Source organism: Telopea speciosissima, chromosome 7, assembly GCF_018873765.1.
Source record: "Telopea speciosissima isolate NSW1024214 ecotype Mountain lineage chromosome 7, Tspe_v1, whole genome shotgun sequence".
Lineage (NCBI taxonomy): Eukaryota > Viridiplantae > Streptophyta > Magnoliopsida > Proteales > Proteaceae > Telopea > Telopea speciosissima.
In genome coordinates this window covers 64,006,480-64,034,189 of record NC_057922.1, presented here as the reverse complement: position 1 = coordinate 64,034,189, position 27,710 = coordinate 64,006,480, and the positions used below count along the sequence as shown (strand labels likewise).

Here is a 27,710-nt window from a genome sequence, read left to right as displayed (position 1 = left end):
TCTCATCATCTCTCCTCCTCTGATTTAGTTTCAAACAACGGGAGGAGCGTATTAGGGAGTTTGGATAAGAAGAATATGGACTATGAAACATAAGCAAACCTCTTGCAGCAGTGGGGACAGTTACAGAACCTCCAGATCATGAAATTGATGGAGAAATCTTATGTGGGATACACATTGTGCCTGAATAACCCAAAAGAAGAGTAATAAAAATGTGAATTTATCCATGATGAGGTGGGTGGGGGTGGGTGGGATTGTAGCATGAAGAAGAAGAAGGGTATTGTTGGGTTCAGAAAAGTTTGATTCAATGCCAAAATCAGAGGATGCAGGAGTATGGTGGGGACGAAGTTGCAAGAGGAGGAGGAAGAAGAAGAAGGGTAAAAAGGTCATCTCACAATGACCAAGGGTTAGTTTGGGCATTATAAAAAATCTAACCATGCTACGTCAGCACCGAACAGACATGCTAACGGTAGGGGAGAAATTAGTAATTTCTTGAAAACTACAGGAGAATTGTATATAATTGGGCAAAATCAAGGGGAGGAAAGTATAATTAGGGCAAAGTACAGGGGATGGGTACATAATTTTCCCTATTTTTAATGATTTGATGTGAATGTTTAAGTTTGGGGTATCTTGAAACTCTTACAGGCATTGAAATGATGATTAAAAAAGCACTAGCTTGGAGTCTTCGACAAAAGGAAATTTTCAGTCTGATTAAACCTATCTAGGTGGGGACCACCGACCTATGAGTTATGGTGCTTTGTCATGAAACATGTTACAATTATAAGAGCCCTAAGCCCATAGACTGGTTTGGATTACTTTGACTGAAGATTTTGCCTTACTTCATATATGGAATGTTGATTAAGCTTCTATATCATTGGATTTTGGACTAGAAGTGACCAGCTAAGCTGATTGGTAGAACTCTAGTTTGTTATGTGATAGGTTCTGATCCATGTCATGACCAATCTAGTCAACCAATCTATAGGTTTACAACTCCACATGCACTAAAAATCTAAAGGGCACCAAAGAGAAGGATGCCTAGTTCTCAAACCAGGAAGGATACCTGCAACTCATCTTCTTCTTTTTTGAAACCCTAAACCATTTTGGGGAAGGTGAGTTGAAGGGTTTTTTTTTTTTGAAGGGTAATTTTGTCATTTTAGCTCTTAATGTTAATACTATAGTCTTAGACCAACGGAATAGGGGCATGTGTTAACTTTTAAGAACCTTGGGTACGCAGAATTTTTCAAAGCTGAAGAGTATTTTTGTAATTAAATGATATCTCAGGGAGATAGGTGAAAATTTTCAATTTTTTTTGTCATGTAGTTTGAACTGTTGAACGCTTCAGTTCATTTTTAATGAGTTACGTTTCTTTTCTTTTCATGGACTCTCTCCACTCCGCCCCAACCGTCTCCCATGTCCCACCCTCCCTGTTGGCTGCCTTAAAGCTCAGAAGACATTTTCCCTTTGATCGTTGAACCATTTTTGCCATATGTAAGCGTCATCTAGACTGAAAATTTACACAGGGTTGGTCGACCTTACTTGAGAGAGAGAGAGACGCCGTCCGTCGTTCAGTGTAGTATTCGATGGCAACACTCAATCTCTCTGCGGTAGAGACTTTGCCTGTAAAGCGGTAACTGGCCCCTGCGCTGCCACAACCAATCCCGGTAATCTCTCCTACCGTTTCCCAATCACCAGACCCTAATTTCAGAAATCATATCCCTCGAATCATCCTCTCTCGTTCTTCGTTGCAACGGGTTGAAGGATTTTTGCTTTCGCAAAGTATTGTTTACGCGCTGCAACTTTCTTTCAGAGCTTCGTTCTTATTGGTGCTGTTTCAGGTACGAATAGAATCAACTTTCCTTTGCCATGTGTGATGAAGATCCAGTGAATAATTTCTTTTGTTTTATTTAGATTTAATCAGGGTTTTTTTTTAAAACTTCTTCGGTAAGGGTTTTGATTGATCAGTTCTTATATGCCGATCTGAATTTTCGCTCACGATATTTGAATTCCCGATTTGGTCTCTGGGTAATCTTTCGTGTCAGTTGAGGTATGGATGGGGAATTTAGGCTAGAAATTTGAGAGGAAAAGCATGTAATTAGCTGCTTTTGAGAGTCTTCATGTTCCCCTTCTTCAGCCTTTACAGAAGCCCGAGTTTCAACTTCCTGATTCTTCATTCCTTGAAGCTCATTCGTATTCTGAACCTTGTCTTCTTCAGCTTCGTGAGCCAAGTTTTCTGAAACTCTAGAAGCTTTAGAGGCTTTCCTCTGCCACGAGACTCTCTGCTGACGGCACCGCCTTTAAATGGTTTTTTAAACACGAAGTTCATCATGAGGAAGTGGGCTTTGAGCAATACGAGCAACATTGTCTTCATGTTGGACATGGCTGAATCCGGTGATGGAGCAGTCAGAAAACCCCTCTTTCTCTGGAGGTCGAAACTGATAACAAACCGATTAACTATCTTGGTGTTTCGGTTTATGTCTGAATGTAAATACTTACGTACAACAACAACAAACTCAGCCTTATCCCAACTTAATGGGGTCGGTTACATGGATCCAAACAAAACAAAGTAAAGAAAACTAAGGTCTAGACAAAAAAGGGGAATGAAGAGATGGGAAAAGAAGAATAGAATTTGAGATGAGAAACGGAAAATGGAAAATATCAAATGAGAGACGGACCATAAAAAAAAAGAAAAATGAACGTAATAGGAAAGAGGTACAACCCAACAAGTTAGGAAAATCTCAGCTAAATGGGATCCGCAACATGGATCCTTGTCCTCCAATAGGTTCTATCCGAGGACATACGTGGTACAAGACCTAGACTATGCATGTCCTTCCTCACAACTTCTCCTATGGTCATTTTAGGCCTACCCCTAGCACTTTTAGGTCCTTCAATTAGAATCAAATCACTCCTCCTTATTAGGGCATCTCTCGGCCTCCATTGAACATGACCATACCACCTCAAACGATTCTCACAGAGCTTGTCATTGATCGGGGCAACTGCCAAGTCAGCTCTGATACGTTCATTCCTTACTTTATCCTTCCTAGCTTTTTCGTACATCCATCTTAACATCCTCATCTTAGTTTTACCTAGCTTTTCAACATGACACTTCTTTAACTACTCAACATTCTGCCCCATACATTATAGCCGGCCGTACAACAGTCTTATAGAACTTTCCTTTAAGCTTCAAAGGGAGATATGTCGGTCCCACAACACTCTGGATGCACCTCTCCACTTCATCCATCCCACTTTATTCCTATGTGAACCATCATCCTCTATGTTACCTTCCTTATTGATGGTTGACCCTAGATATCTAAACTAGTCACTTTGCGGTAACTCTCTTTCCTCAATTCACACCAAGTCAGTAACCATCATAGTGTGACTAAAATTACATATCATATACTCCGTCTGCTTTTTACTAATCTTAAAGCCTCTTGTTTTCATGGTTAATCTACATAGCTCTAGTTTAGCGTTAATCCCTGTTTTTGTCTCATCCATCAAAACGATATCATCGGCGTAGGGCATACAGCTTGGGATCTTCTCTTGAATGCTCTTGGTTAGATCGTCCATGATAAGTGCAAATAGATAAGGGCTTAAGGCTGATCCCTGATGTAACCCAATTGTAATTAGGAATTTCTTGTCCTGACCTCCCACAGATGCCACGAAAGTCACCACGACATCTTACATATCTTTAATTATATCTACTTATTTACTCAATACCCCTTTCTTTATTAGAACCAGCCGGATTAAATCTCTAGGGACTCAGTCATAGGCTTTTTCCAGATCAATAAAGACTATATGGAGATCCTTCTTGCTATCTCTATATCTTTCCATGAGCCTCCTCAATAAGTAGATAGCTTCTGTCGTGGATCTACCTGGCATAAAGCCAAATTGGTTCACCGAGATATGAGTCTCTCTTCTCAAACAGGCTTCAATAACTAATGTAGCTCTAGATAGGAAGGGATCCTACTAGAAGCCAATTATCAAGGATCTAATAACAAAGGAATCAAGGGGCTGCTGTTCTGCAGTCTCAGTAGGACAGAATTGCAGTTTAGGTCAAATCTAAGGTTAGGTTTATGAATGTGAAGATGAATTTTATAGGGTATTGATGGGCAGGTCTAGGAGTAGCTATTAATGTAGGTTTGGATGATGTTTAACTAAAAAATTGAATTTCAGAAAATTAGGGTTAGGGTTTCGGGTTTTAGAACTTAGGCTAAAACTAGGGTTTTTAATGGGATTTTAGGACTAGGGTTAGGATTGAATTTTTTTCCAGGTAGGGAGGGGAAGGTTCGATCCAAATATGGGAGGTTTTTATTGGCTGGAAGTACTAATTTTGGAATTTAGGGTTTTTTTTTGGTTTTACAGAGACAAGGTAAATTAGGGTTGGAGTGGGAGGATGGGGCTGCAAGTTGGATCGAGTGGAGGGGATGTAGTATGGAGGCTGTGGTTTGAATTTGAAGAAATTCTGATGGTCAAATATGGCTGGGCAACAAGACCTAGGGTTTAATGGAATTCAAGCACAAAAATAAAGGGGATCGATGGGGGGGGGGTTGGAATTAGAGGAATAAAAGAAGAAATTAGTGAACAAGTTGCAACAGAAATCCATTGGCAGCAGCTTGAACAGGGTTGAAGGATAGAACCACCTTCAGAGAAGAACCTCCCAGCCGTCACAGCGTAAAGAGTCACAGGATCCACCTGCCCTTCTTCCTTGATAGAACCACAAATTAAACACTCCAAAGAGCAATAGTAGCAACAATCGGCAGCCAACAATTCTGATTTTTGTTTTTAATATTCAACTGTGGGGGAGCCTCCCACGATTTAATCTTTTATAATAAAAGGCCATAGACCAAATCCTAAAGCTATTACAACTCTTCGCTCTTCATAAATCGTGGAGAGGTATAATTAAACTACTTAAAATAATTTAAAACACTTAAACTAAGAAGATTCCTAGGTAACCGATAGGATATAAGACCCTATCAGCCAATAGGAACATTTCACTTAAATTGGACCGGTGGTTCAACCGGTTCAATTTAAAACATGAAAAATAAACTAAGTATTGGGTTAATCCCGTATGCAACCTATGTACCCCTAGTTTAGGCTCATTAAAGTGGCCTATTACATAGAAAACCGTTGGGAACAAAGGCCCAACATATATATATCCCAACCCTAGACTTATTTCTAAAGAAATAAGCCCATTTCGATGATGAATCTGCATTAATAACCTTCTCCCAAAGTTTGTTAGTGTGACTTGTTGGCTTTAGGCTTCTATAGTAATTGCAACATTGGATATCACCTTTATTTTTATAGATCGGGACTTCGATGCTTCTTCTCCATTCATCTGGCATCTTCCTTGTTCATGATCCTGTTAAACAGATTGGTTAACCAGTAAATCCCACAACCTCCTAGGGTTTTTCACATTTCTATAGGTATCTCATATGGGCCTGATGTCTTGCCTCCTTTCATCTTTCTTAAGGCTTCTTTAACATCCACCACACTAACCCTTCGTATTTATCTATGACGTGTGGTGTCTTGTTGAATAATGTAATTGTCCGGTTCATTTCCACTCGACCTATCTCCATTTAATAGGTCACAAATATACTCATCCCACCTCTTTACAATGTCCTCATCCCTTACCAATACTCTTTCATCATCACCCTTGATACATCTCACCTGGTCGAAATCTCTACTCTTCCTTAAATACTTACATAATCAGTATAAATAGTTTCAACTTTCAAACAGTTGAATCCTATATGTATCAAACAATCTTTACCTCTCATTTACTACTAACTAGCATCCCTATAAATTGTCTTGGATAGAAAATACCTTGGCAGGTTGGCCAGAGTCACATTTTCTATACAATTTAGTCCTCAATGACCAATTTGCCCAATGTGAAGTGTGCTGTATTGAGCTCAACGGTCCAATATCTTAATTCAGAGTCTCGATTCTTACCTTCCAAAAGAACCCTTTATAATTCACCAGAAGTGTGGCGAAGGATAATAAGATGAATAAAGACTCATATGAATACACCATTCATAGAAAAGGGAAAAAATAACAGATGCACTTACATCGATCGATTCAATGGGGTACGGATTAGGAGACGAACGTGAAGAGCAATTGGACATGCTAAGCCAGCTTCTCCTGTATTCTTGCTCTTCATCGGTTCTTGCGCTATTTGGAAACTTTCCCCTCCATTTCCTCTTTTCTTTTTTAAGTATACATTTTGAACTGCAACATAATTTCATTTTATTCTTGTGTAAATTACAGCTGAGGTCCGTAATGTTTATGATATCTATGTTTAGGGTACCTCACATTTGAAATGTTATGTTTGGAGTACCTCTCCTTTTATATTTCCAAATATCTCATAGGTAGTAGAACCTCCTCCGGCCTGATTATTAGATGCCAGTGACTGAGCAACTTTCCATCCTATGAACCTTTGCGCAATCTTGTGACACTATTCTTCCTCTGTGTTCTCTGCTTCTCTTCTCTGGCTGATCAGCCCCATCACCCACTAAACTTTTAAAATATGGCTCTAGTCGGTTTTTAAATATCACGGGATTATCTTTTATTTTGGGCTCTGTCAAAAGTTAAAACCAAGATATGTTGGGTGGTTTGGCTGACATGTTCACATGAAATCATGTTGGATAATTCAATCAGAGTAATGTAAGGCTAGGACTCAAGGAACCTAACCCCAAGTAGGATCTTATTATAACGATATCAAACCATTAGATGGACTTGAAATCTCCAGCGAAGGGAAGGTCTGAGATGTTGTTTGGTCCTTCAAAACATAGACAGCAACTGGTGGCAGGGTTGGTAGATATCAACATTCGAAATTTATGGAGAAGAATATCAATCTGATGAGCCGCAGGTAAGAGAACTTGACCTCCAGATCTGACTTCTTCAGGAACTCGATGGGTCCTGTCAAGCATGTAATGATGCAGTTTGGCGTTGGTTTAATTAGGGATAATAATGTAATTTTCCTTTGTTTTTTTTTTTTGTTTAAATCTTGTTAGAGTCGTTAATAGCAAGTTAAAGTTAGAATCCGTTTCAATTTTAGAGTCCAGAGTAGAGTAGAAGTCAATTTCAAGTTCGTGGTAGGAATAGGATTGTTGATTCTTTAAATATTCTTGTAACCAGCATATTATTGAGATTTGAGAGTTTGAATAGAAATTATTTGGGTTACGATGATGGCTGTCATGAGCCTTGCGTTCTTTTCTTCTCCCATCTTCTGATTTCTCCTTTCAATTCCTTCTTCCCTGTTCAAGGTTTTAGCACCGGTCACTTTTTTTTTTCTTTCTTTCTTTCTGGGTGGTACCACCAGATTCAGCAAAAGCCTTGTCAAATCTTTAACATAGGATGCTTGGTCCTAAGACTCAAGTCACTGGTTTCTTTCCCTAGGGCGATTCATACCCTGGATCCCTGCTCCCAATCGGTTCACCTGTTAGAAGTTACAATTCAGATTCATGTCTGGTTTTCCTCCATCGACAAGTTCAGGTTGCAGAGATTTGTCCAGGTTGCTGGATGCCAATTTATACTGTTTTGGAGGTCGATCTTCAGTGGCTTGCGTGATAGTTACCTCCTCCTGAAATTTCAGATCAATGGGAGGCCTATTGAGGGAGTTTGATGGATTAGATGAGTCATGGGTTTCCGTTTTGAATTCTGGTTTCTATTTTGTTGAAGGTTGAAGAATATATAAGCTTATGAAATTGCAAGTAAGGACACTATTGTTATTTACACAAAACCCCTAGGTTCATTGGTGCTATTCTGTTTACCCCCACAAAATGTTTCAGTTCCAATAATACCCTTCTACCCACACGTTGAATCCTTTACTTATGTTTTGGAGTTACTGATAATTTACAACTCCGCCATTCCTTCTTCACAACTTCAAAATAATTACAATACTGCCATCCATTAAAACCTTCCATTAATTACCATTCTACCATTGCTCTTGTGAGACTTCAAATATTTATTGTTTTGCCATCAACTCTGAATTTGAGTGCTCCTTTGCTTGGGTGGGTCCACGAGCAACCCAGTCAGGGTTATTTCAACCCGGGTTTGCACCATGTAAACAGTACCTTAACAGCACCAATAGAGCCTCACATCACTCTCAGATAAAGGCTTAATAGCAGGGCATAAAATAGAAACTCCAAAAGGAAAATAGAAGTGATGAATTCGTAGATTGGTAGATAATCCAACTAGGAGCCAGTAACCAGGATCTGCTATGAACTGGTAAATCGGGTAGGTCAAAATTGGGATTTTTGGTCAAATTAGGGTTAGGGTTTAATGAAACCGAGGGTTTGATGGTAGGGTTAGGCTAAGTTGATGTAGGGGAGTCTATTAGTGAAGGTTACATTAAGTTTTGATGGGGGGAAAGTGTGCTGGAATTGAATTGCAGCAATTTAGGGTTAGGTCTCTGGGTTTCTGGAAAGAGAATAATGATAGATTCTAGGGTTTAGGGTTGTCTGTTGGGGCTCTAACCAAGATTGAGTTTCCCACTAGGTGTGAGGAGATTTGGTCCAAGTTTGGGTGGATTTTGATGGTCTGAAGTTAAGTTTTGGTGAAATCACCGCATTAGAAAGTAGAAGAATGAAAATATAAATTTAGAGTTTCAGACAAACCAGTCACCAATTGAAATTCAGATCTGGAATGAGAAGAGAAGATAATGCTTGCAAGCTGTGCTCTTAACCCTGATTCAATAACTTGAAGTAGAATTCAGAAGATGCTGTGAAGAAGCTTGGAGATCAAATAACTCGAGTCTTCAATGAGAGAAATCAGATTCCAACCAGATCTGTGACTTTACCAACATGGATCGAGTAGCCCTCTTGACTGGTTGAAAACAGTCACCAAATCTGATATAAGAAACCTCTTGAAGTTGCAGAGGTTCACCTTGAAGAACCAGCAGCAGAAATAGAAGAATAGGAGAGGGAGGGGATCGGGTATGATGATGGGAGTCTCATACTTGCATTCACAATTCCATTAAACAAAAATTCTGTATCATTAATTCGTGAGGGCTCTGAAGAGCTCTTACACATTTATAGGATCATGGTTGAATAGAAAAAACAGACTTAAACTAGGACTTAAAATAGAACTAGGACTCAAATTAAAACTAGGATTCCCAACTAGGATTCAAAACTAAATCCCAATTAGGATTATAACTCCAATTAGGACTCAAATAAGAGACTAAGTAAAAATTAAATAAACTCTAAACCTAATCGCACGATTTAGTGCTGGTGTAGGGGAATCCCTATACCTACACTACTACTGGTGTAGGGAAGAATCCTTACACCTGTGGCTGGTTTTAGACAGCCGATTTACATCAAGAAGATAGAAGGGATAAAGGATTGGATTGAGTCTTTCACTCTTTCCCTTGGGCCTCTTACCCTCTCAACTGTATCTCACAGCCATTAATGGTTTTTTTTTTAAACCAAGCTAATTATTTTTTCTGAAACTCGACTTAGCTGTAGCACAGCCCTTGGCTTTATTTATAATAATGCAATCCAATTACATCAAATCGATTGAAGGCTAGAACCTCCCATACACAAGTCAATCCCTTCCTTTTTACAGAGAGAAACCAAATAAACTAAAACTCTTACTTCCTAAATATGAAAACTAAAATTAGAAACTAAACAAACAGCAACAACTAATTTAGGAGTTACAAAATAGGAAGTAAATATCTGCATGTAATTAGCAATTAGCCTTCAAAGCTATCTCCATACAGCTGGCCATGGGATCTTCTAGAAGTCCACTACCGCAAGCAACCAACATCCAAAAGATCTCAGCACACCTGAACCTACACGCAAGTCCGGAAACATCTTCTTCCAAATCAGTAACTCGATGGCTAATACTTTACCTAAAACAAATCTGATTGATATTTGATATCCACTAAATCTGGAAAGTATTCTCTATTAAACTGTTGGTTTACATTTTGTTACTGTCTTTCCCAAATAAGCTAGGTCGATGGGGGATGAACCTGGACAAGTTATTGTTGAATATTCTCTCAACCACCATCAATCTACATCACAGAGCCTTAAGCATTTAAGGTTGGATGATTCCAAGCAGATTGGGGGTAACTGGGATGGATCCTTTAGTGTATTACTAATTCAAGAGCATGAGCACAATAGCCCTCGCGGTTCTAGTGTTGGGTCCATTTTCTGGTTCAAAACCAAGCCCATGGCGTAAAGAAGATTCAAACCATGAAACCAGGGATTGTGGCGCCCATTGAAAATCTTTATGTAACTTGCGGTAAGATGAAAGTGAATCTTCGAAAACGGTAATAATTGTGGAACCTGATGTCTTTCTCTCTTCCCCTCCGTTTTTTGTTCTATGTGGTGTTCTGTCAGAAAACATGGTCAGCAGATGTTTTCTGGTGTTCACAGTGGCACTTGAAAAGCAATTGTCAAATTACAAGCATTGCCCAAGATGTAAGAGGGATATTTGAAGAAATGTGTGCGAGGGCAAAAGCAAAATGTAAGGTTAATATTAATTTGACACCTCGATCGGGAGGTGTCAAGCATAAAAGCCCTTTAAATATATGGATAAATAACATATTGTTGTTGAAAGAGATTCAAGTATGGAGTGCCAACGATGAAGACAATTCTCCTACTGTTGTAGTCGGTATCCTTTTAACAACGTTCTTGCATCTGTCAATTGGGTGTGGAAGATGAAATATATAGAAAGAAGGGGGAAGACTGCAAGAGAGAGGAGTAGTTTTTAGAATTGTTTCCAAAAAATAACACTTGGTCTCCTAGGAGGGCACCTTGTCGCCTAAGTGCGTAGGCATCCCTCCACCGCCTTGGGTCGCCTTGACAACTATGGATCATAGTTCTGTTCCTATTCTCTGGCACCATGATTACTACAACTAACATTGTTATACTACAATTGTTGATATATCATGGCTACTAATGTTGTTGTTGTTTTTTGGTTCTGTGTCAGTGGAGGCATCATTTAATTGCATATATTAGAAGGAACTATATTTACCACAAAATATTACCTTGATGTTTCAACCTATATGGCCTTAGGTAGCTCCAATTAGTGTTCTGTTTTATCCTACACATAATATTTTTGAATTGTCCTCTGTTTTTCTGGGTAGTTAAATTTTTTTTTGAATTGTCCTCTGTTTTTATGGGTAGTTAAAGGTCTGATATTCCGCTTAATGATAATTTGAAACACAGCTTATGAGAGAGAGAGAACCTTCCAGTTTGTCCATGTGGTTGAAATCTCATGTCATTTCTTTCTTCTTTGTTTTGTTTTTCTTCCAATTTTCCCAGTAGGTTAATGCTAAGTGAACAGATACGATGGCATTGCAAGAAAGTCTAGCTAAGTTCAAGCAGCAGCAGGAGAAGTGCCAATCTACCCTCACCAGCATCCCCCGAGCAGGAGCTTCAAAGGCAACTCATAAAGCTACACCTGCAAGCACTTCATCACCAGTTCCTGCCAGAGCTCCTGCTACTCCAGTCAAATTCTCAAATGACACAGAGAGGCTTCAACATATCAACAGCATACGGAAGGGTCCTGTTGGTGCTCAGATTAAGCGTGTTCTAGATATACTTCTGGAGGTATGGAGGTGATCTTTCTTGCGTGCATGGTTCTAAATCAACACTGCATTCCCTTGTTGCTACTAAACATTTGGAGTTTTTTTTTCTACAAAAATATCTGGGTGCATTGGTTGAGTTATGATACCTAAATGCCTCTGCTAGGGCCTATATTCTCGAGGAAAAGAAATAGAACTTCCCATGACTTGTAATGCCAGATGGGTTAAGATGGTTTCAGAAGCTAAGCTAAATGTAATTAACATGTTTACTTGCTAAAACTATGATGACACTAACAGAAGCAAGCGTTAGTAGAGTCTAGGAAAAAAATCGCTATCTATTGTGAGGACTCGGAACTTTGCTGAATTAACAGGAAATTGACTGATGATGTATAGGAAAGTCAATATTTGAATGGAGACTGATTAAGGACATTGATATAGTGTACTGTTTTCGATAATAGCTACAAGAATATGTAAATACTAGTGAAAGCATCCATATTTTAGCCAAGTTCGGTTTATCTGCATTCTTCAAGCTTTTGATCTATGGAGATGATACTATAAAAAAAAAAAAGGATTAGTGTTTAAGTTCAGCATGTTGCTATCTCATGATTCTCATCCAAGGTTCTAAATCTCGGTTTCGAGGCCGGTTTCGGTCAGGCCCGAAAATGAGATGTGCTGGATCTTGTTTCGAGGTTTCAACACTGGGTTCCAACCTTGGGCCTCCCTGAGTTGAAACCTAGGGTCGAAACTTGAGTTTTGACCATGGGTTTTGACCCTAAGTTTCATTTCAGCCAGGCCTGAAACTGAGAGAACTCGGAGATTTTGGTCAGTTTCGATTGAGTTTTATTTCCATGTTCTCATCTGCTCAAAGATGGTGGAGAACAAGTTAGTATTCTAAAGAATATATGGTAATCAGTTATGTTGGTTCAAGGACATTTCAGAAAGTTACTAATTCTTCTTTCCTTTGAGAACTTCCTTGCAGACACGGTTAGCACATACACCTGAGCAGATCAATGAAGCATGTTATGTTGATGTAAATGCCAACAAAGCTGTCTTTGACAGTTTGAGGAATAACCCTAAAGTGCATTATGATGGGAGGTGCTTCTCTTACAAGGTAACCATTTCATGTTACATGTGAAGTGATACAGCAGTAGTTTTTGGAGCAATTTAAGATTTAGCCAGGCAAGTTCTGGTTTTGACTGCATGTGTCTGATGGATAAATGGTTTTCTCTAAGAACCTTCCAAGTAGTTGGGAAGTAATTTTGTCTATGAAACATCTGCAGTCAAAGCATGATTTGAAGGACAAGAACCAATTACTTGTATTGATACGGAAGTTTCCCGAGGGAATTGCTATTATTGATCTCAAGGATGCATATCTAACTGTGATGGAGGACTTGCAGGTAAATTTAAATTTCGTGGCATTTCATTTAAAGCATTTTTAAGGTTGAGTGTATCTGACTGCATCCATACTTCCATATTTATGAAATGTATATAAAATAGAAGCTGTTTAAATACTTCCATATTTACATGAAATATAACATTTGATGTTGGCTATTAATCATTGGATTGGAGGGCTGATGGGCTGTAACCAGGCTCTGTTTGGTCTGGGCCAAGATTGGCTCCAGTCTAGTTCCTGTTACTAAAGAATGGGTTGGCTGGCCTGCTTCTTCTTCTTTCTTATCTTATTGCTAATACCATGCCCACTATCATAACACTATCTAAAATTTCCCCCAGTCTAAATATATATCCCAAATTCCGTTTTTGCTTATCCTACACTCACACCCACACCTATACCTGAGTTTTATCCCAAATTCAGAAATGTTGCATGTCCACTCTAAGGCCATACAATTCAATAGTATTTATATCTGTTCTGTTTCTCGCTACTTTAATCCATAGTTCTAAATCTCATTTCGGTAGGCCAATTCAGTTAGATCAAGACGGGCGAAATACCGAAATTTCGCTGAAACAATGTATTTTTTGGCACTGTTTCGGTTGGCTTTTTCAGTGGGCAAATGGCCATATTAGGCTCCGATAGTTCAGGGAAACATTGTTTTATCCTATATAAACATATGTAAACCTTCATATTTCAAAAAAAGTAACACAAAGTGGTGTTTTGGATTTGCACCCTTGGTTGGCAGTAAACGTTGAACCCTATTGTATAGCTTTTGTAATATTGCTTATTCTACACATTGTTTTAGTACTAGAAGACAAAATAGGCAAGTAAAACAAGTAAATTATGAAACATGAATGGTGTACCCAGTGCACGAGGTTCCCGCCACTACGGGGTCTCAGAAGGGTCATAATGTACGCAGCCTTATCCCTGTTTTTGCAGGGGGGCTGTTTCCAGACTCTAACTCGTGACCACTTGGTCACAATGGAGCAACCTTACCCGTGATCACTTGATTAATTATTTATGAAATAGTGCAAACTACAAAGTACAGTTTACATACACAGCCAAGTGCCAACATAATGTAATTCTAGATTGGTAGGACACCAACTAGAACCAATAACCAGGATCTGTTATGGATTGGGGAAAATCGGCTAGGTCAAATTATGTGAAATTGTAAAATCAGGGTTAGGGTGTGATGGGACATAGGGTTAGATCTTAGGGTTAAGTTAGGAGAGTGTGGATTATATGGGAGAGAAGAGATGCTGAAAGTTATAGTTAAATCAGATGAATAGATCTGAAATTATTGAGGAATCCTAGGAGAAATAGGATTGAAGGGTAAAAGGGTAACTTCAGACAATCGGCTGTGTGGATGGTAATGAAATTTGGATCAAGTATCTCTTAGGGTTTGGGGAAGATTCGATCAAAATTTCAGCAAGTTCTAACGGTTAGATTTGGCTGCAGAATTCTCACGAAAATCGCCTTGCATGTGACCTTCTAGAAGAGAAGAAGAATAATTGTGGAATTTCAATTTCATACTTGTTGTTTGAAAATATCTTGAACCTTGCAGAGAAATTCCAGCTACTGAATATGTTTCTTCAAGAGATCGGCTATGGCAGAGTTGAAACTTGAATGGAGCTTGATTGGAGATTGATGGAGGGGGTTGGGGAAGGGGATGGCTATCTCAGTCACCCTGGGCATCTCACCCAACCTATCTCAGGATTTTTAACAGGCTAAAGCCAATATTTCATTAATCAAATTCTGTACCATGCTGGCCTCCCTTACAAATTTATATAGAAGACTCAAAAATAGACTTACACACTAAAAAGGAAAAGCCTAACCCTATCTTTAACTAATAAGGTAACCTAAATTGACTAAGAAAGTGAAATAATAAAGAAAACAAACTCAAAATAGGACTCTAACTATACTAAGGAAGTAAATCGCGTTTTCCTATTTTCTACCCATATTTTAGGCCCATTAAATTGGCCAATTACAAAATAAACCCATGGGATCAAAAGCCCAACACCTACATAACCCAACCCAAATCTTATTTTCAATAAAATAAACCCTCTAAGTGATTTATTTACATCACAACAATACAATACTGTTTGCTAGGTGCTAATAAGAACTATGACGTGTTGGATCGAGTTCACTCAAGGTCCCCGATGGAGTCGATGTGCATTTTCCTTCGACTGCATGACAAATCCATGCCACATCATAGTGTGCGAGAAGAAACACACGTAGTCCTCCACAATTGCCCTATAAATGGCCTCATCTACATACTAGAGGTAATCTATCCTAGATATAGCTCCTATAATGTGAAGAACCAGTCACTGAGCCATTGTGACTTGATGGTGTTGGCAACATGTACGACTGGTGGGATGTGTAGGGGAAGAAGTTGTCCATAAAGGACTATCCAGTAGTTAAAGCTTCAATGGATCGATTCTAATGGAAGATTAAGGAGTTAACAGCAAGGAGGAAGAAGAAGGGAAGAAGAGACGAAGAGTTGGGAGAGAATCGGTTGTGTGTTGAGAGATTCTCAACACACATATTACTTCATTAATAAACTCTTCTAAATTACATAGGCCTCCCTAGGGAGGTAAAAGGAAATAAAACAAGAACAAGAAAAATACAACTTAGTCATGTCTTCTAACAGGACAATGATAGAACTACCCTCATACAAGATATTCTAACAACTCTAACACTCCCCCTCAAGCTGGAGAATAAATGTCATTCATTCCCAGCTTGCACAATAGGGTACTAAATAGACCAGGAGTGAGACCCTTGGTGAAGATATCTGCTACTTGATCACCTGTCTTCACAAAGGGAGTACAAATGCACCCAGAATCCAGATTCTCCTTGATGAAGTGACGATCAACCTCAATATGCTTGGTTCGATCATGTTGAACCGGATTATGGGCAATGCTTATGGCAGCTTTGTTGTCACAATAAAGTCTCATTGGCCCTTCAGTTGTAAAGCTCAAGTCTTGAAGAAGCCTCTTCAGCCACATAAGCTCATACATTCCATGAGCCATGGCTCTAAACTCGGCCTCTGCACTGGATCTAGCTACAACTGGTTGTTTCTTGCTCCTCCAGGTAACTAGATTACCACCTACAAAGGTACAGTATCCAGAAGTGGATCTCCTATCAGAGACTGAACCAGCCCAATCAGCATCTGTGTAGCCTTCAATCTGTAAATGGTCATGCTTGGCAAATAGAAGACCTTTTCCTAGACACTGCATCCAGATGTCCACTCCTGGGAGCATGCATGAACTGACTCACCACCCCAATTGCATAGGAGATGTCTGGTCGAGTCAAGGAGAGATAGATTAGTTTCCCAACTAATCTTTGATACTTAATTGCATCTATAAGAGAAGAGCCACATTCATCACGAAGTTTATGATTCGCAGGTATTAGCAGCTCTGTTTTTGCTTTTTGTTTGCCTTTTTTGAAGTTTGCTGCATTGGGTGCTTGTTTGTTGCTGAGAATGGAATGTGTGCATCATGGTACACTTGTTGAATGTTATGAACTGAAGTTCCTTGGCTGTTAGAAGGATTTGGTCTGAGTTATGCTTGCTTTTTGCTCTCTGTATGCCTGCTGTTTTCTAGGCTTGGTCTCAGCCTAGTGATTTGGTTGATTTAGCACTATTTGTGTATTGGTTTGCCTTCTTTGTTTGGGTTGAGTATACTCCCCACTTGAGCAAAAACACTGTGTTGATTGTTGAAGTGTTTGCCTATTATGTCTGCTGTGTCTAGCCAAGATTCTGAAGTCAATGGGTCTACTATAGCTGGCAGCTTGAGTAGTGGATTCCCATCCATGGCTTCCTTTGATAATCTCAACACCCAAATCTCTGTTGTGAAGTTGGATAATACCAACTACTTGGATTGGTCCCGGTCTGTGAAGTTGCGTAGGGGAAAGTTGGGATATATTACTGGGTCTATTACAGCTCCTGCTACAACTGATCCAGGTTATCTAAAGTGGGAGACTGAGAACTCCACTGTTATGACTTGGCTGATATTCTCCATGAAACCCGAGATAGGTAGGAGGTTTATGAGTAAGGAGATCGCGAAGATATCCGGGACAGTGTCTCCAAAGTTTTTGACAGAGTTGGAGATGCAACAAAGGTGTATCAAATCCTCCAAAAGATCATCCATATGAATCAAGGTGATAGGAGTATCTCAGAGTACTGCAACTTTGTTATTAGCTTGTGGGAGGAATATGATCACTATAACAACCTTCAGTTGTCCAATTCTGATGATCAGGCAAAGGTCTACAGGAGCCAAGAAAAGGAAAGGATCTTTATTTTGCTTGGTGGTCTTAACCCAGAGTATGAGCCTCTTCGCCTGCAAATCTTGGGCAGATGTCCCTTTCCATCTTTGGATGAAGTGTGCAGCTACTTGCAAAGTGAGGAAACCAGGAGAACCACTATGGATGTTGCACCATCCACAGAGAGATCTGCTCTTGTTTCTAGTTCCCACAGAGACTAGAAAAGTAGGGGGAAAGGCCAAGGGCCACCTTGTGGAGATCACCGTGAGCGATTCAAATGTGATCATTGTGGCAAGCTTGGACACACCAAGGACAGGTGCTGGGATCTACATGGACAGCTCCCTGGTATGCGTGGTGGTTCATCTAGTGCCCGTGGAGGCAAGTGAGGGGGAGTTCGGGCTCACTCTGTGACATCTGAGTCTGACCCACCTGGACCCCAGCCTGCTCCTGATTCCCTCTCACAGGATGATATTGCAGCCTTCCGTCGGTTGATGTCTCACCTTGGAGGGTCCGCTACTGGTTCCACCTCTGGAGGCTCTACTACTTCTGCCTCAGCTTTGCAGGTCTCATCTGCTCCTACTACTACACGTACCTGGATCATTGACTCTGGAGCCTCTGATCACATGACTGGTATGTCACAGTACTTTGATTTCTACTCCATTTGCTCTGGCCAGGACAAGGTAAGGGTTGTTGATGGTTCCCTTTCTTCTGTCTCTGGTTAGGGTAATGTGCGAGTTACTCCTTCTATTTCCCTTGAGTCTGTCCTTCATGTTCCTGATTTTGCTACTAACCTATTATCTATTAGTCATCTCACCAAATCCTTACATTGTTGTATCACTTTCTTTCCTTCCTATTGTGTATTTCAGGATTTGGAGACAAAGAGGGTTATTGGCAGTGGGACTGAGAAAGGAGGACTCTACCTTCTTGAGCCACGGTTACCTGCTCAATCTACTGCTGCAGCCTATGTTTGTGGTCGGAGTGACCGTAGTACTTTGGAGTCTGTTATGCTTTGGCATCACCGTTTGAGTCATCCCTCTTTTGTTGTTATGAGGAGACAGTTACCCCACTTGTTTACTTCTTTCCCTTCATCTTATGTTTTTCAGTGTGAATCTTGTATTTTTGCTAAACATTGTCGTACTTCTTACCCTTATCGTGGTAATAGATTTACTGCACCTTTTGCTCTTGTTCATACTGATGTTTGGGGGCCTTCCCCTACTACTTCTTTGTCTGGATTTCGTTACTTTGTTTCATTTGTGGATGACTATTCTCGGTCTACTTGGACTGTTTTGTTGAAACAAAAGAGTGATGTTTGTGATGCTTTTAAGGATTTTTATCAACTTATCCGTACTCAGTTTGGTACTCGAATCCAACTTGTTAGGTCTGATAAGGGGGGTGAGTACATGTTGGGGGGCTCCAACAGTTCTTTACCGATAATGGCGTCATCCATCAACCGGCTTGTGTTGACACCCCGCAGCAAAATGGGGTGGCTGAGCGCAAAAACCACCATTTGCTGGAAGTCACCAGGGGTCTTCTCTTTGGTATGCATGTGCCTAAGACCTTCTGGTCTGATGCACTTCTTACCGCTGCCTTTCTTATTAATCGGATGCCCACTCCACTCCTTGGCTCCAAGTACCCCTTGGCTCTTCTTTCTCCTCAATCCTCAGTTTTCTCCTTGACTCCACGAGTCTTTGGTTGTGTTTGTTATGTTCATGTCAACAAATCAGCCCGTACCAAGCTTGATCCCAAAGCCCTCAAGTGCATCTTCTTGGGTTACTCTGATTCAACCAAAGGGTATAAGTGCTACCATCCTCCTTCCCGATGGCGACTTCTCTCCAAAGATGTCACCTTCTTTGAGTCCATCCCTTATTTTTCTTCCCCTCAACATTCTGTTCAGGGGGAGAGTACTAGCAGTGAACAGAATGCTGATGTCATTCCCTTTCTATCTCCCTTGCCTACCTCCACTTCCCCATTCCTATTTGATATTGGAAAGTACAAAGAAGTGGATGTTGTTGATGATGCTGATGCTGATGGTGTTGTTGATATTGATGCTAGTAGTGATGGTGATGCTAGTAGTGAGAATTAGATTCAAAGAAGATGGTGTATTTACAAGGGGTGAATGCTTGTTGAAGGGAAAAGGGAAGCAGCCATGGTATAAGCAACCCTGCCAAAACCCCTCTTTGGATCCACATCCTCAGTCTCATCCTCCTCAGTCAGGTAATTCCCCTCCTTCTGAATTAGATCTTCCCATTGCTGTGAGAAAAGGGAAGAGAGCCTGTACTAACCCCATAGCCCAGTTTGTTTCCTATGACTCCATTTCTCCTACAGGTATTGCTTTTTCCATTGCTCTAGAGTCTTCTTCCATTCCCAAAAATGTCACAGAGGCCTTATCCGATCCAAAATGGATTCAAGCAATGACTGAGGAAATGGTGGCTCTAGAGAAGAACAATACTTGGACACTAGTTGATCTTCCTAGGGGGAGAACTCTAGTTGGATGCAGATGGGTCTATACAATCAAGTATAGATCCGATGATACAGTGGAAAGGTACAAAGCTAGGTTGGTTGCAAAAGGGTATAGTCAGGTGTATGGAATTGACTACCAGGAGACTTTTGCCCCTGTAGCCAAGCATAACTCAATCAGGGTTCTTCTTTCAGTGGCAGCCAATAAAGATTGGCCAATGTACCAATTAGATGTGAAGAATGCATTTCTTCGTGGAGACTTAGCAGAAGAAGTGTACATGCAGCCTCCACCTGGTCTTAAGTGTCCCTCAGCTGAAGGGAAAGTGTGTCTCTTGAAGAAAGCTCTCTATGGCCTCAAGCAGTCCCCTAAGGCCTGGTTTGAGAGATTTAGACAAGCCATTCTAAAGAATGGGTATTATCAAAGTCAAGCTGACCACACCTTGTTTATCAGGAGGAGTAATGGTATAGTTACAACTCTCATTGTCTATGTTGATGACATTGTGGTAATTGGGAATGATGTTGCTGAGATAAACAGATTGAAGTCTTATCTGGCTAAACAGTTTGAGATCAAAGACCTTGGACTCTTGAAATACTTCTTGGGGATTGAAGTATCTAGATCAAGGAAAGGAATCAACATTTGCCAAAGGAAATTTGTCTTGGATCTTCTGAAAGAGACAAGGATGATGGGGTGCAAACCAGCCACTTCCCCCATTGATCAGCAACAAAAAAAGGCAGCAGCAATCTTCCAATCTTCCACCTTCAAGAACAAGCTCTTAGGGCTTCAAAACAACACTCCCATACGACTTGAATGAGTCAAGTTCCAAGGCAAACCAATTTGCCAAAGGCAGAATCAAACTTGAAATAGCCCACTGCTGGCGGAAAAACAGAGTTTGCTTCCAATGCTTCACAACAGTTGGGAGCTAAATACCCTTCCTCTCAGCAACCAAGAGGTTAGGGGTCTAAAACAGCTTCCCTAGGCGATTCAAAGGCACTAGGTCTCACTCCAAGAGATGGAGGGAAGAAGGAGAACCAAGGGAAATGCTTCACAGGCTGGCGGTAGCTAGGCAGGCATCTTCCAAAGCTTCAAAACACTTCAGCAGCTCTTAAAACTCCCTCCATATGGACTTGGTTTGAAGAATACTACTCCCAAGACTGTAGGAAGTATAGTATCTCACATATACAGCCTCTAATGGAACCCTTTTTACATTTATAGGGTTCCAAAGAGAGGAGAAGACAACCACTGAGCTGAGCCGACTCTCAAACCAGAGATGCTAGCTTTGATACCCAGTTAAAGCTTCAATGGATCGATTCTAATGGAAGATTAAGGAGTTAACAGCAAGGAGGAAGAAGAAGGGAAGAAGAGAAGAAGAGAAGAGAAGAAGAGTTGGGAGAGAATTGGTTGTGTTGAGAGATTCTCAACACACATATTACTTCATTAATAAACTCTTCTAAATTACACAGGCCTCCCTAGGGAGGTAAAAGGAAATAAAACAAGAACAAGAAAAATACAACTTAGTCATGTCTTCTAACAGGACAATGATAGAACTACCCTTATACAAGATATTCTAACAACTCTAACACCAGTATGTCCCTGTGAGTGGGTGTCATACTTAAAACTGGGAACAAATGAAGAAGATGCATGCTCCCCCACGCCAGTGAAATGACCATATGCACTGAACTAGCTAGAAGAGGTAAGTTTCATTGATTTTCTGGAATCAGGAAGAAGAAGCAAACATTTCTACAAATTTTTTATTTTTTGGAGTTTTTTATTCAATGGGCTTGTAGATCTAGCTAGAAGAGGTAAGTTTCATTGATTTTCTGCTATTTTGCAGACTAACAGAGGGAAAAATTGGTAAAAGAATGAAGATCAATGTGCATTCATGGCCGATTCCAAAATGGATTTTGGGATTCTGCAACAATCAGAATCAATGTTCGATTTTGATTTGAATCGGCTGATTCCGATTCAATTTTTCAAACTATTGTTCCAACCTAAACTTTCATGAGTAAACCTTAAATTTTTTAACCTGGATTATGCTAGGCTTTTATACCCACACAACATCCCTTTGTCACTTGGGCTCATATCACTCAGATATTGTTTTGCTCTGTCACTGCACTTAGTATCAAATTAATGTACCAAATGGTCCTAGTTGTTTGGAAGTCATTGCAGTCATATGATTCTAACCATGTGATTAGCCCTTGGATTTTAGAGTGGCCTCAGTGGTGTGAATTTGAGACGAAGAACATTTTGGTTATGAAGAAGCTAAGCAGCCCAAGTACTTAAAACAGAAACAAACTTACATATTTACACTAGAGAAAATCATGTCCTACTCTTCTAATTCCATTTCCGCATACATTGTGATATTTGCAGGCTCTGAAGGCTGCAGGCCAGGTTTGGCTGCTGTCGAATTTTGATTCACAGGAGGACATAGCATACCCAAATGACCCCAGGGTACCTATTAAGGTAGATGATGATTTGAAGCAACTCTTCCGGGGAATCGAGCTGCCACGTGATATGGTTGACATTGAGAAAGATCTTCAGAAGAATGGGATGAAGCCTGCAACAAACACTGCCAAGAGGAGGGCTATGGCCCAGGCGCATGGAGCTGCCTCCAAGCCCAAGCCAAAGAAGAAGCAGCGTGAGATCAGCAAGAGAACTAAGTTGACGAATGCCCACCTTCCGGAGCTCTTTCAAAACTTGAATGTCCCTGACATCTGAAAGGGTGGAACATGATAAACCTTCTTCTTCTTGTCATCTGCTTACATAAGTCGCTACCCGCTTGAGCGGGTCGCTATTCGCTTGAGCGGGGCCGCATTCATTTTTCAGATGCATTTGCTAGCATAATGACTGGAGACATAAAGGTAAAATTGGAGTAGATATGATTGTAACACCAAAGGAATCCTCCACATTGCAATTTATCTACCAAGTATTGGCTATCACAACCTTGTGTACGAGTAACTCTCATCTTATATGGCTGCTTAGCTAAGAATCACCTTAATGGCGATAACGTATTATCTGTTCTAACCATATCCATTTATTTATATTTATTTTTGGGTAGTTTATTCCAGCCTTCATGAATGTTAGAAACAAATCTTAGTTCTGGTTTAGCTGCAAGGCAAAATCATGCCCCACAAGGCCACAACATTAGAAGCATCTTCATTTCAGATAAAATGTTGGACCCGGTTTGGGTGAGGAGAGGATATTTCCAATAATGGCCCTTATTGGACTTAGATGAATCTTCTGAAATTTCAACCAAAAAACAGAGTTAATGATTGGACCGAGGAAGGGTACTCTCTCATTGGGGATGAGAGTTAATGATGACATTCAACCCTTTCCAGAGGTGAATTATAGGTTAAATCACATTGGAGTTGATGATTACGTTCAACCCTTTCAACCCTTCACAGGGGTCAAATCATTAATTGTGGGTGAAAGAAAACTTAATCCTAAGATGTTGGGAAAAGTATTGATACATCTAGGGTTGCAACAGGTCGGGTTGGGCCGGGCTTTTTAAAATGCCAGTCCAAACCTGACCCCTCTTAGTTGGGCCAGGCCTGGCCCGAACCAACCCTAATCAGTCCTTTTGGCCAAGCTAGGTTGAGCCTAATTGGTTCTAACCATAAGAAGGGGGAAGGGAGATGTAGGGATTGGGCTAGACCAATTTGGCTCTCCTCTAGCTGTGGCAGAGCTGGAGGGTCCAACCCAACAAAACAAAGGGGGTTTTGGTCATTTCACAAGTGGGACCCAAGTGGGCCCCCTTTGTGAAATGATCATACCCCCCCTTGTTTTTGCTGGGTTGGACCCTCCAACTCCCGCCATGGTTGAAGGAGAGCCAGATCCGGGCTAGGCCAGGGAGAAGAAGAAGATAGGGTTGGGTCAGGCCCGGGCTGGGCTGAGGCCATGGGCCCAGTCCTGACTTTGGGTCAGAAATTCCCAGCCCTGACTCGCATTCATAGTAGGGGTATCTCAACCCAAGACCTATTCGGACTCAAGGTGGCTCGAGCCGACAGGGCCAAACTTGCACCCCTAGATACATCTGCATTTCATACTTTTTTAACTCATCGGTACGAACCAAAATATCGAAGATGGTATCGTCCAATCTCAAAAGGCCATGTGTTAATTTTTATAGTCCATCTCGATTATATTGCTCACCATGTATTAAATTTACTCTTATAGTCCAACCATTTTTTAAATGGCAAAATATTGTCTAAATTGTCTAGAGAGTTTTCTTGATGAGCATAGCTAGATTGCTAGGTGGAAGGGCGGTTTTACGATTTTTATAGTTGGATATGTAGGGAATAGTTTGGATTGGCCATGTGTAAATTTTAGGTCGAATTCAATGATTTACCCTCCCTTATATATAATGTGAATTGGCAACTCAAACCTGGAACCCTAGCAACTAGCGATCCACTTCTAAATGCTTTAGATTCAATTCTGATTTTTGAAACAATACTTGGTGGTCTCTATTTTTTCAATTCTTTATTTAGTCATTAGGCAAACTCCATTTGGGCTGAACCTTGATATGTAAGCTGGTTGCCTTGGGGTTTACCCGTTCACAAAATTTTTACTCCATTTGGCTTTTCCACTATGCAAGAAAAAGTGCCCGAACTTAATTGTTTTGAATATTTCTTAGGTCACGCTCAACGGGGACTTCACCAAGGCTACCCCCTAAGCCCTTATTTGTTCATTCTTTGTTAAGAAGCCTTTTCGTGTCATCTCATTCAAGCTGAGGCGTCTGGCTTCATCCGGGGAATTAAAACCAATAGGTCTGGTTCTTGTATTTTCCATCTCCTGTGTTGCGGTGATTGCATTTATTCTCTAAGGTTGGCATCAACGAGGGAGATGCTTTGGTATCTCCATTGAACAACTATTTTAATGCTTTTGGGCAAAAGGTTTATGTCCAAAAATCCAATGTCATGTTTAGCCCTAATACCGTCTCCCATATCAAAGATGTCATTAGGTTGAATATTGGTTTTCCTGTTGTCCCCCATCATGGGAAGTACCTTGAACTACGTGTTTACTTTGGGCAATCAAAACACATTAGGTTGAATATTGGTTTCCCTGTTGTCCCCCATCATGGGAAGTACCTTGAACTACGTGTTTACTTTGGGCAATCAAAACACACCCTTTTCTCTAGTATTATTGAAAGAGTTCAAGCAAAGATTGATGGGTGTAAGGATTCTCTTCTTTCAACCTTTGGTAAGGAGATCCTTATAAAGGATGTGGCAACAAGCATCCCCTCCTATGCCATATCTATGTTCCTTCCCTTCTAATACTACTAAGGAGTCAAATAAACTGATTTTGGCATTTCTAGTAGAATGACAATAAAAGTCAAGGAGTGTATTGGAGTAGCTGGGATGTATTTTGTTCTAGTATAAAAAGGGCACAGTTTGGGGTTTCGTGAGTTGGGGTGTTTTAACCTTGCACTTCTAGCTAGACCAGGTTGACGTATTATTCATAACCCAAATGCATCATAGATTCAGGTCATAAAAAGGAAGTACTTCCCCCAATCCTACTGTCTAGATGCTAGCTCTTATCAGGACTATTCATGGATCTGGTGGAGCCTTATTAAAGGCATCAATCCTTCTTGAAGGGCGGCATCGACAAGTGGGGAATGGGACCTTGTCCCACATTTATACTGACCCCTGGTTGCCTACCTTCCCCGGTGGGCGTATGGTTAATTCCCCTTCTAGTCCGAATTTGGATTTGGCATTTGAGATCTACATACAAACCAAAGAATGGGACCTTAGCATCCTTCATAGTTTGTTCTCTTTCCTTGAGATTATGATTATTATTCAGATCTCGATTCCCTTTTCAAATTCCAAAGATAGTTGGATTTGGGGGCTTGCAAAAACTGAACGATTTTCAATAAAATCAGCCTATCACCTTGCGTTTTCGCAGAAAATCAGGGTGTATCCCCTTCTATCGATTTATTTTGGTTGGTTTTATAGAAATTGAATCTTTTACTGAAAGTTAAGTTACTTCTGTGGCAGTGTTATTCAAATGCCATTGCACTAAACCAACTTCTTTTTGCTAGGCAGCTTGGACAAGCTCCCATTTGTTCAATTTGCCTTAGTGAAGAAGAGTCTATTGTGCATACTCTTTTCCTCTGTCCTTTTGCGGCAACTTACTGACGAGTGTCCCCCCTCCAACTAGACTTCCAACAATTCGTTGGTTTTGATTTTTAAAAAAATGCATTTCTCACTTCTTACATATAACAAATTCCCCTTATTTTAGTAGGCACTAGGATTACTTACATAATAGAAGGGATTTCAATATTAATTGATCCTCTCTCTCTTGACAGATTTGGAAGATCAGGAACGATGTAGTGTTTAGCCGTCGCCCACCCAACTTGATGTCTATGATTTCCGCTTTCTATATCTCTATCCAAGCATAGCTTGTTAGGGATGACTGGCTAGCTACTAGCCTTCCTTTTCTTAGTGACCTGCAACATTCAATTTTCACATTACATTTTGTCTATGCAGTGACAGATGGTGCTTGGAACACTACTACTCATAGTGCGGACAGAGGAATGGTTTTAGAGATAGCTCGGGTCATTTTCTTGGAGCTAGATGCAAGGTTTGCTTTGATTTCTCGACTTCGTTAGCAGAGGCTGGTGCGATTCAAGATGCTCTTCTCATTGCCCGAAGTTTTGGTTTTTATTCTCTGGTGATTGAATCAGATTGTCTCCCGGTTGTTTTTGCTCTTCAGGGTTTGGACATGAATCAAAATTGGGCAACTAGTACTTTAGTAGTTAATATTCTGTTTTTAATTGTTATGTTCAATTATGTTATTTTTGTTCATGTTTCTAGAGAGACCGTTAGAGAGGCCCATGTCCTTGTAAAAGGTGCCTCTAGGTTTACCTTGTCTCATGTTTGGTGATTGCAGCCACCCCCTTTCTCGTAAATTCCCTTGCTGGTCGGAGTTTCTCCAATACCTTTTTTTCACAATAAATCTAGTTAAAAAAATATATATATGAGGTAGCATTATGTATTAAATTGAAACTTACAAAACAACTGGAGACCAAAACGGAGAAATAATCTACAAAGTTTATGCGAGATCAACTAATTGGGGTAAAGCACAAACTCCTTGAACAAAACTTGTTTACATGGGATGTGAAGAGGTCTTTCTCCCAATTGAAAAAGAAGATTATAATGCTTCATGCGATAGCACAAAATCTCATTCTCTCTGTTTCTTTGTCTCCCTTTAATTTTCACTGAGGTGGGAACGCTTTAAATTCCCAACCGTTAATTGCCTTTGATTTTAGTCACAAACATAACTTCTAAAATTGCACTAGATAGGTTGTCAACATGGAAAAAGTTGGATTTGAAATCTTTTGTAGAAACAAAATTCTATTCACGATGTAGAACGTAGAGCGAAAACAAATAGAATAAATAATCACAAATCATAATAGAATGATTTATGTTGTTTAGTAAAGTGTCTATGCCTACGAAGAGAGAAGAGCAGTTTTAACTAACAATGGACAAAAGGGTTACATACTCTCTTCTTCCACGCCTCTTTGTGTTTATAAAGAATTCCCCTTGACCTTAATTACTTCGATTGCGATAATTTGTAGGGAAACAAAGAGAAATAAATTTCCCAAATTACCCATGTAAACCTTGAAAATTTACGGGCTTGTAATGACCCTTTAGAGACAGCTCACAACCCAATTCACAAAATACAAGACATCAACCCTCAACATCTTTCCCTTTTTGCTCAAAACTGTCCTAAGACTGGATAAAACGGAAAAAACCAGAAAAAAGGAACTTGCTTCATTTTTGGTTCAATGTTTGGTCCTATTTTGGAAATTATGATCACAAATTTTCACGGGCCAAATCTTCTACATGGATCATATTAATAAAGAAGGATCCAGTTTGAAGAGAGAATCTCTTCATCTGCATAATCTAACCCACTGATTGGACTAAAGAAGGGTGTTTCAGACATTAAATAGTGAGGATGGGAGTTAACGAAGAACTAGAGTATAATGATAAAGAAAAATTCAGCTCTAAAATAAAAACAAGTTTGTGTTTCCTAGTGTCCATGCAGGCATGCATACCATTCTCTAATTTTCTTTTGTCACTTGACTAAAT

General features: G+C 40.1%; 1 protein-coding gene across 2 annotated transcripts; it reads left to right on the top strand.

Moving 5' to 3' along the window:
* The first annotated feature begins 1,547 nt into the window (after positions 1 to 1,547).
* LOC122666772 (general transcription factor IIE subunit 2-like) lies at positions 1,548 to 22,406 on the top strand. 2 transcript variants are annotated; one of them, XM_043862840.1, is made up of 5 exons: positions 1,548 to 1,832; positions 11,256 to 11,543; positions 12,498 to 12,629; positions 12,799 to 12,915; positions 21,994 to 22,406. In XM_043862840.1, the coding sequence occupies exons 2-5, from the start codon at positions 11,283 to 11,285 to the stop codon at positions 22,339 to 22,341; spliced, it is 858 nt and encodes a 285-aa protein (XP_043718775.1). In that variant the 5' UTR covers positions 1,548 to 1,832; positions 11,256 to 11,282; the 3' UTR covers positions 22,342 to 22,406. The 2 variants fall into 2 exon arrangements, with proteins under 2 accessions (XP_043718775.1, XP_043718776.1); XM_043862841.1 differs by having other exon boundaries at positions 1,554 to 1,658.
* The last annotated feature ends 5,304 nt before the right edge of the window (positions 22,407 to 27,710 follow it).

What these genes read in the sequence shown, in the direction of transcription:
- LOC122666772 (XM_043862840.1), top strand. Translation starts at nt 11,283, where the DNA reads ATGGCATTGCAAGAAAGTCTAGCTAAGTTCAAGCAGCAGCAGGAGAAG. An exon ending in GGAGGTGCTTCTCTTACAAG is followed by an intron (nt 12,630 to 12,798) that starts GTAACCATTTCA and finishes AAACATCTGCAG; the next exon opens with TCAAAGCATGATTTGAAGGA. An exon ending in CTGTGATGGAGGACTTGCAG is followed by an intron (nt 12,916 to 21,993) that starts GTAAATTTAAAT and finishes TGATATTTGCAG; the next exon opens with GCTCTGAAGGCTGCAGGCCA.